Here is a 15,831-nt window from a genome sequence, read left to right as displayed (position 1 = left end):
TCACTCGCTACTGATATTAAACAGGAGGGCAGCACGCAGGGACGAGTTTTAGTAATATGATTTTCTGTCCGTGTCTTTCTATGCTCGCTTTTCTATCTATCCTCATTCATCACGTTGTTGACAGCTGCCTCAAATTGCAGAGGAGGATCTGGTATTTTGGCGTGGAGAGCTGGCTCTGAACAAAGCCAAGCATGGCTTCAAACCGGTCTTAGCTGCAGCTAATGTGACAGTTCTCTCCCTGGATGAATGTGACTTTTGACAAATGAATGCGGTTAGACCTTCTGCTGTCCAGCAAGTCAGGCGCCCCACCACCTGTATCTGAAGCACAGAGGGTTTCAGGGTTGTAGCACATATTCTAAAAATAATGCAGCTGAGAGTTCTGCTGTCATTTGAATATGATTTCTTTTTTATATGACTTACTAATAAGGACCATGGATACACATATAATTTGAAATCAATACACCAAATCAGATCTAGCTCTCTGCGTAGCTGAACTATGGTATATGCAACTATATGTGAGATGATGAGAACATTTAAATAATTCCCTCCATTACTCTTGCTATAGATGGGGTGTGAAGATCTGTTATCTGATCACAAATCTCAATACCCCATAGCACACAAATGCCGGCATCTACAACACTGTTTTCTGTGATATAGTCTACTGAGTACTGAAATGATAAGTAATTTAATCTTCAGAAGGGGACTCATCAACAAATTTGATTGTTTCAGTTATATTACGTGCAGAAAAGGAAAGCATTCTCTTTTACAATGTGAGGTTTTATGTTATTTTTTTTAAACGTCAAATCAATAAATATCTTTAATTCAACATTTTTAAAATCATTTAAAGAAGTCACTTTGGCCTTGGGGAAATGAGTGATATCATTGATTTTCTTACAGATTTATTCACTCTTGACTGTATTTACTCAACAGATGGTGTTAAAAAAAAATATATTTCACATCTCAACTCTAAAATCCTCTCCAAACATCTTAGTGCTGGAAATTGCACATTCATAACATAACACTCGAAGTTAAACTGTATACAAGTAATTTCAGGGAACATACAGTTGGTTGAAAAAGACTGCGTCCCCTCCTTCTAAAATGGCAAAAATATTAAAACTTATTATAGTATTTCATTTCATTAACCCTATTCATTAATATGTTAAAAACATATTATGGAAATAAAATACATTGTTTTAGTTGCCACAAAATAATGGGAAAGATTTTGCACCCAACTGTTTCTTTGATTGTTTTATTATATGTATATACATATATATTGTTTTTTTTCTTAAATACCCTACACTATAAGTAACCCTGACAGAGAACTGCACATTTCTATAAATACTCACTACACTTTAATGTGAAGCAACCTTTCAATTTTTGCACCCAAATAAACCTTATTGCCAGTGGCAGCAATTTATGTAGAGGTAATGTGACTACATTACAGGCAATGGGGTCACTCCATCAAGTCTCACATGCCTCACTGTTCCTGTTAGAAACTTCAGTCTGAACTGTCTGAGGGTCATAGAGTATCATTTAGAAATCTGTTTAAGGCAGGATTTCTGCTCCGAGTTACTTGATCCTGGTCAAACTGACAGCAAGTGTTCAGGGAGGAGTTTCTGCTTCAGAAAATTGAATCACAAATGTCAGACAAATGGCTTTTTGTACTTCAGTCAGGTCGAGGATAAAACTCACATGAAGGACAAAAAATTAAGAGCCTACCAGAGTTGCAGTCGTCTCCAGTGAAGCCATCCTGGCACACACAGAAACCCTCCTTGCAGACTCCCTTCTTGCTGCAGTTGTTGGCACAGTACACCAACGAACAGTCTTCTCCCACATACCCAGGTCGGCACTGGCACGTCCCGTTGATACACAGCCCCTGATCAGAGCAGTCGTTGAGACACCTCCCCACCATGCAGTCTTCACCCGTGAAGGACTCCTCACACACACACTCCCCATCGATACACAACCCACGGCCCGAGCAGTCCGCTGGGCAACGTGGCTCTGAACAGTTGTCGCCTCCAAAGTCACGGTCACACACACACTCCCCTTCAACACACACACCCTGGCCAGAGCAGTTGTCTGGGCAGCGGGGCTCCGAACAGTTTTTGCCAGTCCAACCTTCCTCACAGATGCAGCCACACAGGTCAAAGCTAAAGCTGCCGTGACCGCTGCAGCCTGGGATGAAGTCCAAACGACCTGGGAGAAAAGTATTTACTGTATTATTCATAATGTAACAGTCTAAATAAAGACGTCAGTAAAAGTGTGTGTCAATTTAAGCATTGCTACTGTCCTCCCCAGCTGAGCATTTCATCCTCATTTCTATTCAGATGGCAACACCTGGAGATAATCATATTTTCACTGTAGAGATGGAGCGTTTTCAGAAAATATTTGAATGGGGTGATGGTGTCAATGGAGCAGCTCCTTTAACCATAATATATCCTATAACTCTGTCCATTCCAGTCCCCTCATATTATAATGGCAGCATTTCCTGAATAGGGAACATTTTTTTTCACCAGTAGCAAAGGTTTCTTCACACCTTTTAGACCGAGACTGTGCAGCAGAATAAAAAGTTGCCCTCCAGCATCAATATTATACTGCTGTCTGTCTCCTCTTCACTCGTTCTATAAACATTTTTTTGTGCCCGTTTTACCTATAGCACCAGCCTTTTCTTGTATTATTAGTCAGCCTGTTTTGAATGTTTTCTTTATATTTGTGATTCCAAATCCAAATGATTGATGCCAGGTTTTGTGCAAATCTTGTAGGTTAAAGTGGCTTGTACAGAATAAACAAAAACTAAATCCTCTAACTTTCTAAAGACACTTAGTTTAACAGTCCTCACCCACAGCTGAGCCCTCTCCACAGCATCCAGATCCACATTGAGCCCTAAGCAGAGAAACTTCCCTCTCCAGCATCTCCACCCTCGTGACAAGCTGCTGGATTGTGGCGGTTGCTGGACAGCCACATGCAGCTTTTGGGATGTTGATACGATGAGTGAATGTTACCTGAACAAGGAGGATGGTTTGGTAAGGAAGCATTTCAACATCTCAGAGTATTAAATAAAAGTATGATGATGGCTTATTCATTGCCAAAAGTCTGTCAAGCATGAAATGCTCAGCTATAGCTCTATAGGCTTAGAAAGTTACAAAAAAGGAATTATGCATAAAGGGTGGATAATAAATAGTTTGTATAGGGGTTAATACAGTCATTTTTAATTTTGAAAACCAGGTCATTGTTGGAAGTTACTCCTGATGATTTGAATTTCCAAATACCTTAATAATTCAATTAAATCCAATTTTTTTATATAGCACTTTAAAAACAATGTCCTATTAGTCATGTACTTTGTATACATAAATAGGTCATTATAAATAAATCAAAGTAAAAATAGGATGATAAAACACAGAGGACATAAAACAATAATTACTAAAAAAGTATCAGACCCCACAATGTATTAAAAGCCAAGAAAAATAAGTCTTAATCAGTGTTTTAAAACCTGCTGGGTCTGTGGGCGACCTAACATTCAGGACTAAACTATCCCATAATTTAGGTGCTGCAACAGCAAATGCACAATCACCCCAACGTTTGTATTTGGCCCTTGCTTCCTCTGAAAAAAATCACAAATTGCCAGTCCATTTAAAGTCTTAAAACAAAAACCTTTTTCAGCACAACCTCACCTGTGTTTTTCCTTTGACATACTGTAATAACACATTGGATCTAAAACCACACAAGAAACGTTCTTCCTGCTGAGTTTGTCGTCAGCAGATTGGACACTTGGGACTTGGGAGAATAAATAAAAAAAATAAAAAAAGACTATAGAGAAAAGCATCGCTAGATGCATGCTAATTTGTGCAATTGAAAACCATTTATCATAACTCAGGTTCTAATTGGCCTATCGGAAACCATTCAAAAACTGCCATAGAGTTTGACCTTTTGCACTTTCGACATGTAAAACATCAATTGTCTGCACCACTTTGTCTTGGACGAGTTGGACGTGCCGGCGCTTCCATAGACTCCAGAGGGTTAATTTAGTTTTCAGGTGCAGAGCCAGGGGGCCAAGACCCTGGTTCAGATCTAAAAGCACTAACAAACCATGTCCTCGTCATCCCTGGCCAACAAAATATCATTAATAATTTTTAATAATGCAGACCATTCTTTGACTTAAAACCAGACTGAAAAAACGTAAAAGGATGAAACCTGAGAGTTTTTATAGCTCAAGTATAAAGAATTTGAGTATTTGGGACTTAAAAGACTGAAAGCCTTAGTTCTGGTTTTGGGTAAAACACATATCACCATAAATTAAACTGATGAAAGTTTAGTAAGGTCTCTTCCTTCACGCTAACTCATATTTTATAATGAAGGGTATTTAGGTCTGATGTAATTACCTCTGTCAGTTCCACTTTCCCACAGTCAAAGCATCTATTCGCAATCCCAACTTCATCATTTCTAACCAATAATCTTTCTGCCACTGTCTCTTGGCCACTGAATCATTGGCAGCTGTTCTTTAAATTTATTTCCTGCTGGTCTCAGTTTTATACCCACAACAACCCACAACCCACCTCCTTCCTATCGCTAACATAATTTTCTTGATGTCCAGGGATACTGTCCAAAGGTTCCTATCGAACATTTCCCATCTCTGCTTACCACCACCACCAACGGTGTCCTTTTAACTCCATAGAATGTAAAAGCTTACATCAATTAGCTCTTGGTATTTACTAGTTACAACTAAATCTCAAATTTTTCAAATGTCACTTCGTAAATGACTATGTGTAAGAAAACATGCTGTTCTTTTTCATCTCTTTTCATTTTATCAATCCCAACCATTGTGTAACATTCTGCATCGAGCATCCGTCCTTTTTTTATTCTGAATAAAATAGTGCTAAAACACTAACCTGACTGTCAGCATCCAGTGTCTGCTCCGTGTATTCTGTCGGTCGAGCTGGATCCACTGGATCCTCTACAGAAGGTCTGGACCCCAGCTCAGCATTTGGACCTTTAAAATAAAAAGAAAAGCATTTCTTCTAAAGACAGCTTGTTTGTGTATCATTCTGAACAAAAGGTTCCTCCGGGTCAGCAGATAAGTTGACTACATTGAGTCTCAACCAAAACACTCGATCAATCGAAGACCTCACCGTCACCTGGAGCTAATGGTGCGGAGGCGTCCAGGTCGACTGAGCACAATGACTCCAAAGGAACATTGATGTTGTAGACATGGTTGAAGATCATGGGTTGCTCCCGCAGGCTCTGGTTGGCTGAGGATGTCTGAACCCCCTCAGAGGTCTGTCTCCTCACTCTGGTGGTACGAACCAACTTGTTGCTTCCTGATGGAGCAGCATGAGTAGCAGCCTGAAGATGGAGACCATATAAAACAAAAAAGTGCACATGGTGTAAACTAAAATGTTCCCAGTAGGTTCTGTTTTGTTTTTTTTATAACAATGTAATAAGGACGGAGAAAGGGGGGGGGGCACAAAACAAATTACACTAATGTTCAGTATATGAAGGACACAGAAAAAAACATTTTCACATTAACAACTAGGGTCATTTGGAAATAACTGTGGCAACAGTTCATTATTTCTAAGATTGTTCTTTCATGTAGGTGTTAGAGATCAGAGAACATCTCGTGTTACATGAGAAAGTAATATTTCAAAGACACAGACAGTTAAAAGTTAAAACACTAATCCATCAACTCATCTTGTGCTGGATATGAACTTTGTAAATGTATTAAAAATATTTGATTAGTAATGTTATTACAGAGATACTTGTACATGATTAATAGCACTGCTTATGTGTTCATGTTATGTGTTATGTGATCATTTGCTAAACTAATTTCCTGCAAAGTGCTTGTCCAAATATAACTAGGCATGACACCTCTGTTGAGATTTGGATTTCTCTATGATATACGGATGTGCATGGAGATAAAGTAAGATTGATGCATTTAAAAAGTTTATGTCATATTTAACCTTTTAAAACCCAAAAAGCCAAGAGTAAGAAACCAAACACATTTATTCTGCATTTAAGCAACTAATTGGCTTATTACCTTGAATTGCTTCCAAAGACACAGAACACACGATTAACATTATTTGTGGGGTAAAGGTTATCCAAAAAGTATCCAGTATGTAGTGGATGCTGTAAGGGTTTAGGGTAAACCTTTCAGCTTTTTATTGAAGTTCACACTATGATTCAGGCAATCTAACCAGACAGTGTTATCCTTGGCCAAACGCGGTAATAAATCTTTATTCTAAAAGACTTTTTACGTGTTATGTTAAAAGTGGAAACAAACTGACCATACATCTGCAGGATTAGGAGCCAGGACGGGTGCAGTGTGTTATAAACTTAAAAGTCTGATCCAACATGTTTCCTAAGAATCATACTTTTAATTAAAACTATTTCAATTGACTAATTAGCTCTTTATTGCAACATGCTGTGTTTTCTCCATCTACATAGATACATAGACTACATTAGGTCTACATCTAATGGTAAGGAAATTCACTTTGTGCTTAAAAAATAAAGCAATCTATATAACATTGTCATCAAGTGTATAGCTAAGATTCAGAAGTTAAGGTGAGTCAGCTGCAAAACATTTTACAAGTTAAAGGTCAGCCAGATTCAGCATCTTAATCCACTTAGATAGTTAGCATAATTAGGTAGCGACAGCTGAAAAAGCTGAAGCTAAATTGACAATTGCAGGTTAGAAATAAAAGCTGCTTTGTCCATTGTTTTAAAAATGTCTGTGTAATTCTTACAGTAGCAGATAATAATAAAAAAAATTTAAATACTGGAGACTAGTGATAATGATGTCAACTGCGAAACACTTTGCAGGTGAAGTGCACAGAAAAACTCATATAAAATATTAAAAAGACACAGAATGCAGGTAGTCTGAATCACCACTTTTTTGCAGTACTAAAAAAGGCCAGGATAGAATTTGAGTGGATTTGTTCCCAGAGTCAAGTGATTACCATGGACGGCAGAAATAGTAGATTTCAAATAAATAATGAATATCTAAAAAGCACTGAGCAGCTGCACTTAAAAACAAAAAAAACAAAAATAAAAAATAAAACAATGGACAGCAATGTCTGTCTGAACAGATTTTACCTGTAGAGCAAAAAACAGAGCCAAAGCCAGGATCCTGCCTGTTGTGAGCACAGTGGCCCTGTGGTACTGCGGTGGCAGTGGCATGCTGGGAAGAAACCTCACAACTCGTGTCCACTCACACCTGTTGAGGTCCAAGAAAAGTAAGAAAAGAGGAAGCGTCAGCGGTGGCCATTTGTGTTGCATAAATGTGTTTTTTCTGTGCATATTTTACAGTAGTTGCTCCAATGTGGTTGTGAGAGCACCAACATGGAAACATATGTCTTGATGTGTGTCTACTGTGTGTGCTCCCAAGTCCCAATATGATTAGCTCATCCTCTGTAAATGGTAAATTAATGTCTTTGATCTGCTGTAAAATAATTGGCTTTAGAAGAAATAAGAAACTGTTCCACAGATTATGGAAGTGGCTTAGAACCTCTGAATGAATTTTACTGTGCAATACCAAATATTTGATCTTTCCACAAGGGAGCAATACAGAAATATTGCTCAGGGAGAGGTTGATAGATGTAGTATTTCAGTGGAGACATGGTTTGAGTGATGCTGCTGTAATCCCCTCTCCATTGAGTGGGGGGGGGGGGCTGAGACCAGGGACAGACTGAAATACAAGCCGTGCAGAGGAAAAAACAAAAACCTATGTTGATCCTGTCACAAATCAACACAGACAAGACACTGCAGGGCTGAAAATTGCCTTTAAAGTGGCTATTTAAAATTACTGCGTTTTCACCGCCGACTTTGAAAGTACACCTGCAAAGATGTTTTATCATGCAAGTGTGGGGACTGTCGGTTATACCAGACTGGAAAGCAATTACATCAGTGGTATCTGTGTGTGTTCACAAGGTCTGTGCAGTCATTCCCTGCAGTGAATCCCTCGAGTAACACGTTCATGCCTATGTATGTTTGGGCAGTTTAGATGGAGGTAAAAAATAAAAACATCTCACAGATGAGTTGGTGTATGTATTCAAGAGGCTCTTTTATCAAAACAATGCATCTCGTGTTGGTGAGTTAGACTATTTGCTCTCTGCTGGCATCTTTTGTGAGAGCCACATGGAAGACTTCCTATTGTGCCTAACTGGCTGTGGCTCTTTGATCATTTAAGGTGAAAATGTTGATATGTCAGTGTGTTTGCACATAAATGAAAAAGTGAGAGAATGGCAGTGTGTGAGAGTCACACGAGTTTGTGTCATTCTGCGAAAACTGTTTCTTTTAAATGGATGCATAGTCAGTGTGTCTAACTTCCTGCTCACGCACGTTGAAGACTGTCGACACAGTCACACTTAACTTTGCAAGATCTTACGCAAACACCTAAGCACATCCATGACTATCCCTTCATGACTATCCTATGTGTACATTTTAGTTTTTTACGGGTTACGTGAAAAGAAATGCATAAAGCATGTTGACAGATATAGTAAATCATAAAAGGTGAAAAAAGAGACAAACATGTGTGTTGTTAATGCCTTAAAAAATAAATTTGGGCTCGCTTGAATGGGCTGCCAACCAATGCCACTCGTTCAATGTTGAAGTAATGGAAAGTCTTCCTCCCCTCAACTCAAGCATGCAGCTGCTGTTTGACACCACACAAGCCGTTTAACTCGCAAATACACTAAACAAATGAGAAGCATGAAGATGATGAAAAGAGGGCAATGGAAAAAGCCAACTGGAACCATCTTGTTCACATCCATTAACTAAAGCAGTGTCCCTCTTGCTAGCTTCGATAAATGGCTCGGACACGTGGTTAAAAAGATGACGATGAATGGTGCTACATGAAAGCTGGATTCGCTTTATGTGACAAGAATGACTGGAAACAGGTCTTAGGATTATTCATCGCAGTTTATCATTTTATCTGTGTTTCATACTGAAGCCCAAACAATACTGATTATTTCAGCGCAATATATTCCAAAATAAAATAGTAAATTGATATTTATGGATTCTCAGTGTTGTGATCATTTTTGCCAAAGTTCCCAGATGTTTAAGAAAACAATGTAATGTGGAGCAAATGTTAGGAGAAAGAAACATGTTAAAGTGAGAAGCTCAATTTACACTCAAGACATTTGACATTTTAAGATCAAAGGATTAGAATGACACAAAAGCTCAGAATATTAGGTTTTATTTTCTGCATATTGCATCATATTATATATACTTTGTATATTGTTTTGTGAGCCGATTCATGTCTTGTTTCCTTTCTGTTGTGATATGTTTTTCATGTGTGTTTTATTTGTTGTTTTAATGGATATTCTCATCACGGGGACAATAGTTGTTTGGACAGTTTTGATTAATGTGCACTGTCTCTATAAAATTTAATAAGTAAACTAACGTCTATAAAAATATCAGCCAATATACTGCCAATATATCAGTCGTGTACTATAATATACCAGAAAATCCTCTTGTTAAAATATAAGTATCATGAGGTAAGAATGTCATGCAACATTTGTATCTCTCTCGAGACAAAGGAAATAAATGTCTTCTGCATGTTTGTCTTCCTGTAAGGGCAGCATGCTGTACCAAATATAGACCCGTACCATAATGATTCCCTATATATAGTTTTATACTGGCAGTGACAGAAGGATGTTAAGAAGTTCAAAGTCACAAGATTATGCTTTAGTCACTGGGTCATGGTGCATCCTGATGCCCACAAGCATTTCAACGCTCAACGAGAAAAGCTTTTTCATGGAGGCTCAATTAAAGACAGACCCACTCATTTTGACTAAGGTGAATCATCATGCTTCAGGTGCTAAAAGCTGCTTAATTTACTCACTATTTTCTACAAGAGAAAACACACACTTCAACGACCAAAGGAGCCAACACAAGTCTAACTGTGCTAAAACAAACACCTTCTAAACTCTCTCTCCCTCTCTCTGTCTCTCTCTTACAGACACACAGTATACGTATATACATAAAAAACACACTGTTGCGTATCTAGCCTTTCATTTTAATAACCATCCATCTGCCTTGATGGTAATTAGATCAGTCAGCATGCAGCCGCTCAATCTAGACATGCTTTATAAAGGTGTACAGAAAAAAAAGAAGAAAAAAAGACACATTTGCGGAGTAATTTACTGTATGTGCATGGCAGGTGTGAGCGTGCATGTGTGTGTGTTGTCACATCTGCTATTTTATAACAGCTAAATATTCTGGGCATGTAGAAAAATATAAATTTAATGACTTTGAGAGTGCTCTGAAACAATGCTGTCACTTTATGAGTTACATGGTGATTTTCTCAAGAGAAACTCATGACTTCACCACCAGCAAAGCTGAAATTAAACTTCCTGTTCTAATTATAATACAACCCATCAGGGCACTTAATGAAATGGGAAAGGTAAAACATTCAGGTTATACAAAAGATGCTACGTGGCAAAATACTGTTACTGTAAAATGAATCATAAAAAATAGCATGCCTAAAAGTTTGATGTAAAAGAATAAAACACTTTGATCTTGTTCGTCTAACTTTGTCTTATTATTATATATTTCTCTGGGGTGAGCTTTTTTTGATCTTTGACAATATCTTTCGCTTTCATCCTCAATGTGGTTTACAGCCTGGCAAGGTGATATGAAAAGAGAATTGAATTTAAAAATCCACGGCATAATTACATTGAGATTTTAATTTAATGTTGTCATATATGTAGATGATTCAAAAAGAGTCATTTTACACATAGAGGGTGCAGATGTGGAGCTAGATATGAGAAGAACAATAACTAAATGACAAATACCTGTATCCTGGTTCCAGTAAAGAAGATGTACCACTCTAATTCAAAAAAAGTTGGGACGATGTTTGAAATGTAAATAGAAACAGAATGTAATGAGCTGCAAATGTTATCAACCCATATTTCATTCACAATAGAACATGAACAATATAATAGATGTTGAAACTGAGACATTTTACCATTTCATGGAAAATATTAGGTCATTGTGAATTTCATGGCAGCAACACATCTCAGAAAAGTTTGAAGAGGGGCAAGGCTGGAAAAGTAATTGCTGCAAATAAAAAAACTAATGGAGGAGCATTTGACAATTAATTAGCTTAATTGGCAACAGGTCAATAACAAGACTGGGTATAAAAGGAGCATTTCAGAGAGGCAGAGCCTCTCAAATATAAAGATGGGCAGAGGTTCACCAATCTGCAACAAACTGTGTCTAAAAACAAACTAATTCAGAAAAATGTTCCTCAACATAAAATCTTTGGGCCCTCACGCAGTACTGCATTAAAAACAGACATGATGATCTATTAGACATAACTGCATGGGCTCAGGAACACTTTCAAAATCACTGTCTGTACAGTTCACTGTACAATCCACAAATGTAAATTAAAGCTGTAGTAAGCAAAGAAGAAGCCATATCTGAACAAGATGCAGAAACGTCACCATGCCAAAGCTCATTTAAAATGGTCTAAAGCAAAATGAGAAACAGTTCTGTGGTCAGATCAATCAAAATTTGAAATTTATTGTTGACACCTTGTCCTGTGGACTAAAGAGGAGAGCGACCATCCAGGATGTTTTCAGTGGAAACTTCATAAGCCTGTATCTCTGATGGTATGGACATACATTAGTACTCATGGTGTGAGCGGCTTACACATCTGGAAAGGGACCATCACTGCTGAGGTTTTAGAGCAACATATGCTCCCATCCAGACGATGTCTCTTTCAGGGAAGCCCTTACATATTTCAGCCTTTACACCTTTCACCAACAAAGGACATTTGGTACATCAAAAAACAAAACATCCAGCAACAAAGACCGAGGACTGTGGAGCAACTTGAATCCTGCATCAGACAAGAATGGGACAACATGGTCTCCTCACTTCCCGGACATTTACAGACAGTTGTTAAAAGAAGAGCGGATGCTACACAATGATAAACATCACCCTGCTCCTTTTTTGAGATGTGTTGCTACCATCAAAATAAAATATTTTCCATGAAATGGTAAAATGTCTGTTTCAACATCTGATCATCAACAACATATGTTTTATTGTGAATAAAATATGATTTGATGATTTGCAAATCATTGCATTCTGCTTTTATTTACGATTTACACATAATTCTTACTTTTTTGAATTGTAATAATATCACCAAAAATATAAAAAGCTATGATTTACACAATGAGGTACATTCTGTATGCAATATGATTTTAATCAAATCAAATTAATACATGAATTGGCAAAACCAAATATAATGCTCAAAATATTAGGCCATCCTATTCAAATGTAGTTAATGAGTTATTGAGGAAACTATCTGCACATCCGGGATAAACACTATATATATTTTTAACATTAGGTATTGTAAAACACAATATTAACTACTGAGAGTTCCTCCTTTTCCCTAAAGCCCAGAGGATCAGTGTACAGTCTAAAACCATCACATTCTCCAATTGATCAGTCATGAATGCACTCAAACACTTACAAAGCCTGTGAAATGTAATTAATACACATGAAGAAAATTGAAAATAAAATATGGAATTGGAGACATAATATGTAGTTCAATTCAATTAAACTTTATTCATATAGCGCCAATTCACAGCAAAGTCATCTCAAGGCACTTTACAGAATAAAGTCAAGACTCTAAAGATGTATAGAGAGAACCCAACAATTCCCCCTTGAGCAAGCCCTGGACAACAGTGGAGAGGAAAAACCTGCTTTAATGGAAGAAACCTCCGGCTGAACCAGGCTCAGGGTGGGCGGCCATCTGCCTTGACCGGTTGTGGTGAGTGGAAAGTTGAGAGAGAAGAGAAAAAGGGCAACAAAAGCAACAACAAGACATCGGGCAGGTCGGTAGGACCAGAAGCTGCACAACAGAAAACACACAGCTCCAAAGCCGGGGACACCTGCAGAAAGGGACAGAGAGAGGGAGACAGAGAAGGAGCAAGAGAACTACCTAGTTGTCAACTAACTAGTTAACATTTTTAACTTTGATTCAAATGTTTTTGTCCACCTATAGTCAAGTTGTTTTGGACAGAACAAAAAAGTAGATACAAACTAGACTGAAAGATACAAAATAAAGATATTAAGAAAGAAAAGATTAGTATTACAGTACTCTGATCCTATTGTCACTGACTTTGGTTACTTCACAACAAACTGCTCAAACTGTTACTTAGCTTTTCCCTGATTCCCTTCACATTTCTGCAAACCAAACTTGCTGTAAGTGAGCCTGGGTCTATTAATTCCTCAGCATCTGTGGGGCTCCAACATGGAGTTCCTCCACGGTCAAATTACTCCAAGGCTCTGAAATACCAACTTTCCTATCTTGCTTTAGATTGACTGAGATCTAATATGACACCTTGCAGAGACTGTCACCTGCTCCCCGTGGCTAAGAAAAGGAAAAACATCGCTATCCTCGAGATTAGTATATTCTCTTGTCTGCTCAGGACATACAGATACTGTTGATGAACATGTCTAGAGGACAACGTGCTCTGTAGAATAGAACGTTTGTGTGATTCACCAGTTAGGCATCATATTCCTTAACGGTTTGGTACGTTGGTAACAATAAGTCAGTGTGATGCTAATTTCACTTAAGGGATTACTGGGATTTGTGTTTGCACACACCAGGTCAAAGCTCACACCTCAAAGGGTTTTATGCTGCTTTGTAACTTTATTTAGTGCTCAGATTCTTATTTGAAGGCTTACTTATCCTTTTGTGTGGATTTATGTCAGCCTCTCTGACCTTGACAGACACTTTGTAAACACTTCATTAGGTATCCCTACGTAGCAGTGAACGAGGACCTGGTTGGCTCCAGCAAAAAGCCAATTTCTTTGAGGCATGAATCCAACAACACTCATTGGGGATTTTGGCCCATTTGGAAATTTAGTTTTTCTGCAGTGATTGCAGTTTTTTTACTTTAAAAAAAAAAAACATTTCTGCATTCTGATAATGGTTTCCTTAACTTGTCAATATTGATGTCCTTGTATCACTATTACTGTCTGGCTAGGAAGAGATAGCACATTAGTAAAACTCGTGTCTATGATGACTCTGTTTTCTGGGAACAAGGTTGTGGTTAGGTTAACTTTTTGGGTCACACTGATGTCAAAAGAATTACGTATGTTTTGTGTTGTTGTACAGCCTGTTTCTGGTTTTCACTGGACATGTGAAGTGTGTCGTTCATGACTCCATCTTAAGAAGCAACAAAAAGATGACAGCTTGTTATTACCACGACAGAACCAACAGCTGCTGTGAGCACTACTTCCCCTCTCATCCATGATGACTCCCTCACCACAGATGCGTGAAAGGAGCCATGACCTGTGGGAGTGTATTGTGCTTGTAGCTCTTCAGTGAAGCAGAGTGGATGGCAAAATTCACAGCGGGTCATGACGTTTCCATTCCTGTGGGCTTTCATTCAAAATGGGCTGTGTGTACAGTAATTCACACCTGGCAGAGCACCGTCAGACATCTGCATAAACGCAGTTTTCTTTCTCTGCACAAGTCGACCATACATTGACGGAATTTAGTGCAAGATGCAAATGACATGAGAAAGTTTAGTCTGAAATGTGTAAAGTAGACAATCTAAAGTACTGGATTAAAATTATACAGATTTAATATTAACAAAATAGGAGCAAGTAAAAAAACATTCAAGAGACCAAAAAATGAAAGCTGAAGATAAGAAGCTAAACAAGCTCCCATCCAGCCAGGTGCATCGTAATTCGAGAAGCAATCCGCTGAATGCCTCTCTTCCCACACACTGGAATGATCACAGCCCTCCTCTGAATAAATGGGAGTGTAGGTGTGTTTATCTGTGTGTTTTAACAGTTAGGAAACCACCGGAGATTAACATCCCCAAAGGATTATTGAAGGGATATGCACAGGAAAGCTTCATTAACTCTCATGTGTCTTTCTATAGCCGCAGGGCTTTTTAGACTGTTGCCTCCCAACTAAGTGCTTACTGTCTGCCCTGTAGACATATGTCTCAATCTTTGTGTGTGTGTGTGTGTATCGTTTCTTTCCTCTCTGCTGCCCTCGGGGAGCTATGTGGGAACAAATAAGTCAGCCTTGGGAGCAGTTCACTGTCACTATCCCTTTGCGAGTCTAGGCGGAGAATAGCGAAAATGTTAATGAAGCAGTTGCTGTTTGTAATCCAACTCCAATTGCATCTCTCCAGCTGCTGAGACATGGAGACACGCTTCTCTGGTCAGAGAAAAACTGTATTTATGAGTCACAATGAAGAAAGGAATCAAGTGCTGCTTGTGATTTAAGCTGTTGGAGGCTGGATTTTGGTCTACGGCCTGAACTGGTACCAGGGGACAGAAAACATCCATCTGCTGAAATCTTGTCAGTGTCACACACTGCTGTGTTGTAATGTGGAGTCAGGAGAGGAGAGACTGGCCAAGTAGACCATTTTCTGGCATGCTCACTTTCTCTTCCTCGTGATTTTATTCACCTTTCACAAAATCACCTTTGCTCTCATGCTGGTCCATTTTCTCCTATTTGCCGCTGTTATTTTTCATTATCTCTAGATGTCCTTTTCATCTCTTTTCATCTTTCTGACAGGGTTTTCATTTTCTCTCTTTCTCTGAGGATTTCCTTCATCCCTAAAAGTCATTTTTGCACTCTGCACAGTAAATCTGTTCTTCCCAAAATGTGTAGCATAATGATAGTAACTGAGGCTGATTCCAAGGCTGAAATCCACATACGTACTGTAGAGATGGAAAGACTGAATGTTCTCTCTGCCACGTTCATTGCTTTCTCTTTCTCTGGCAGCAGTCCTGTTATCCCCTCCTGTCTCACCCTGTGGAAGTAAAGCCATAACCTCCATTTGCACAGGTTAATGTGCAGCC

General features: G+C 38.5%; 1 protein-coding gene across 7 annotated transcripts in view; it reads right to left on the bottom strand.

The window, feature by feature from the left end:
• The window catches only part of tnr (tenascin R (restrictin, janusin)), a 172,454-nt gene that overhangs the window by 71,258 nt on the left and 85,365 nt on the right, over window positions 1–15,831 (bottom strand). For 5 of the 7 annotated variants that reach the window (XM_067475086.1, XM_067475085.1, XM_067475089.1 and 2 more), the window contains 5 exons: window positions 7,087–7,207; window positions 5,127–5,340; window positions 4,887–4,987; window positions 2,840–3,002; window positions 1,720–2,196 (listed from right to left, as the gene is read on the bottom strand). In XM_067475086.1, the coding sequence (XP_067331187.1) occupies window positions 1,720–2,196; window positions 2,840–3,002; window positions 4,887–4,987; window positions 5,127–5,340; window positions 7,087–7,170 (1,039 nt within the window). In that variant the 5' untranslated portion in view covers window positions 7,171–7,207. The remainder of the gene's footprint in view (window positions 1–1,719; window positions 2,197–2,839; window positions 3,003–4,886; window positions 4,988–5,126; window positions 5,341–7,086; window positions 7,208–15,831) is intronic. The other 2 variants (XM_067475087.1, XM_067475091.1) reach the window with 1 other exon arrangement.

This window comes from Channa argus, chromosome 14 (genome assembly GCF_033026475.1).
Source record: "Channa argus isolate prfri chromosome 14, Channa argus male v1.0, whole genome shotgun sequence".
Classification (NCBI taxonomy): Eukaryota; Metazoa; Chordata; class Actinopteri; order Anabantiformes; family Channidae; genus Channa; species Channa argus.
The sequence above is the reverse complement of the archived record's forward strand: the minus strand, read 5'-3'. Positions and strand labels throughout refer to the sequence as shown.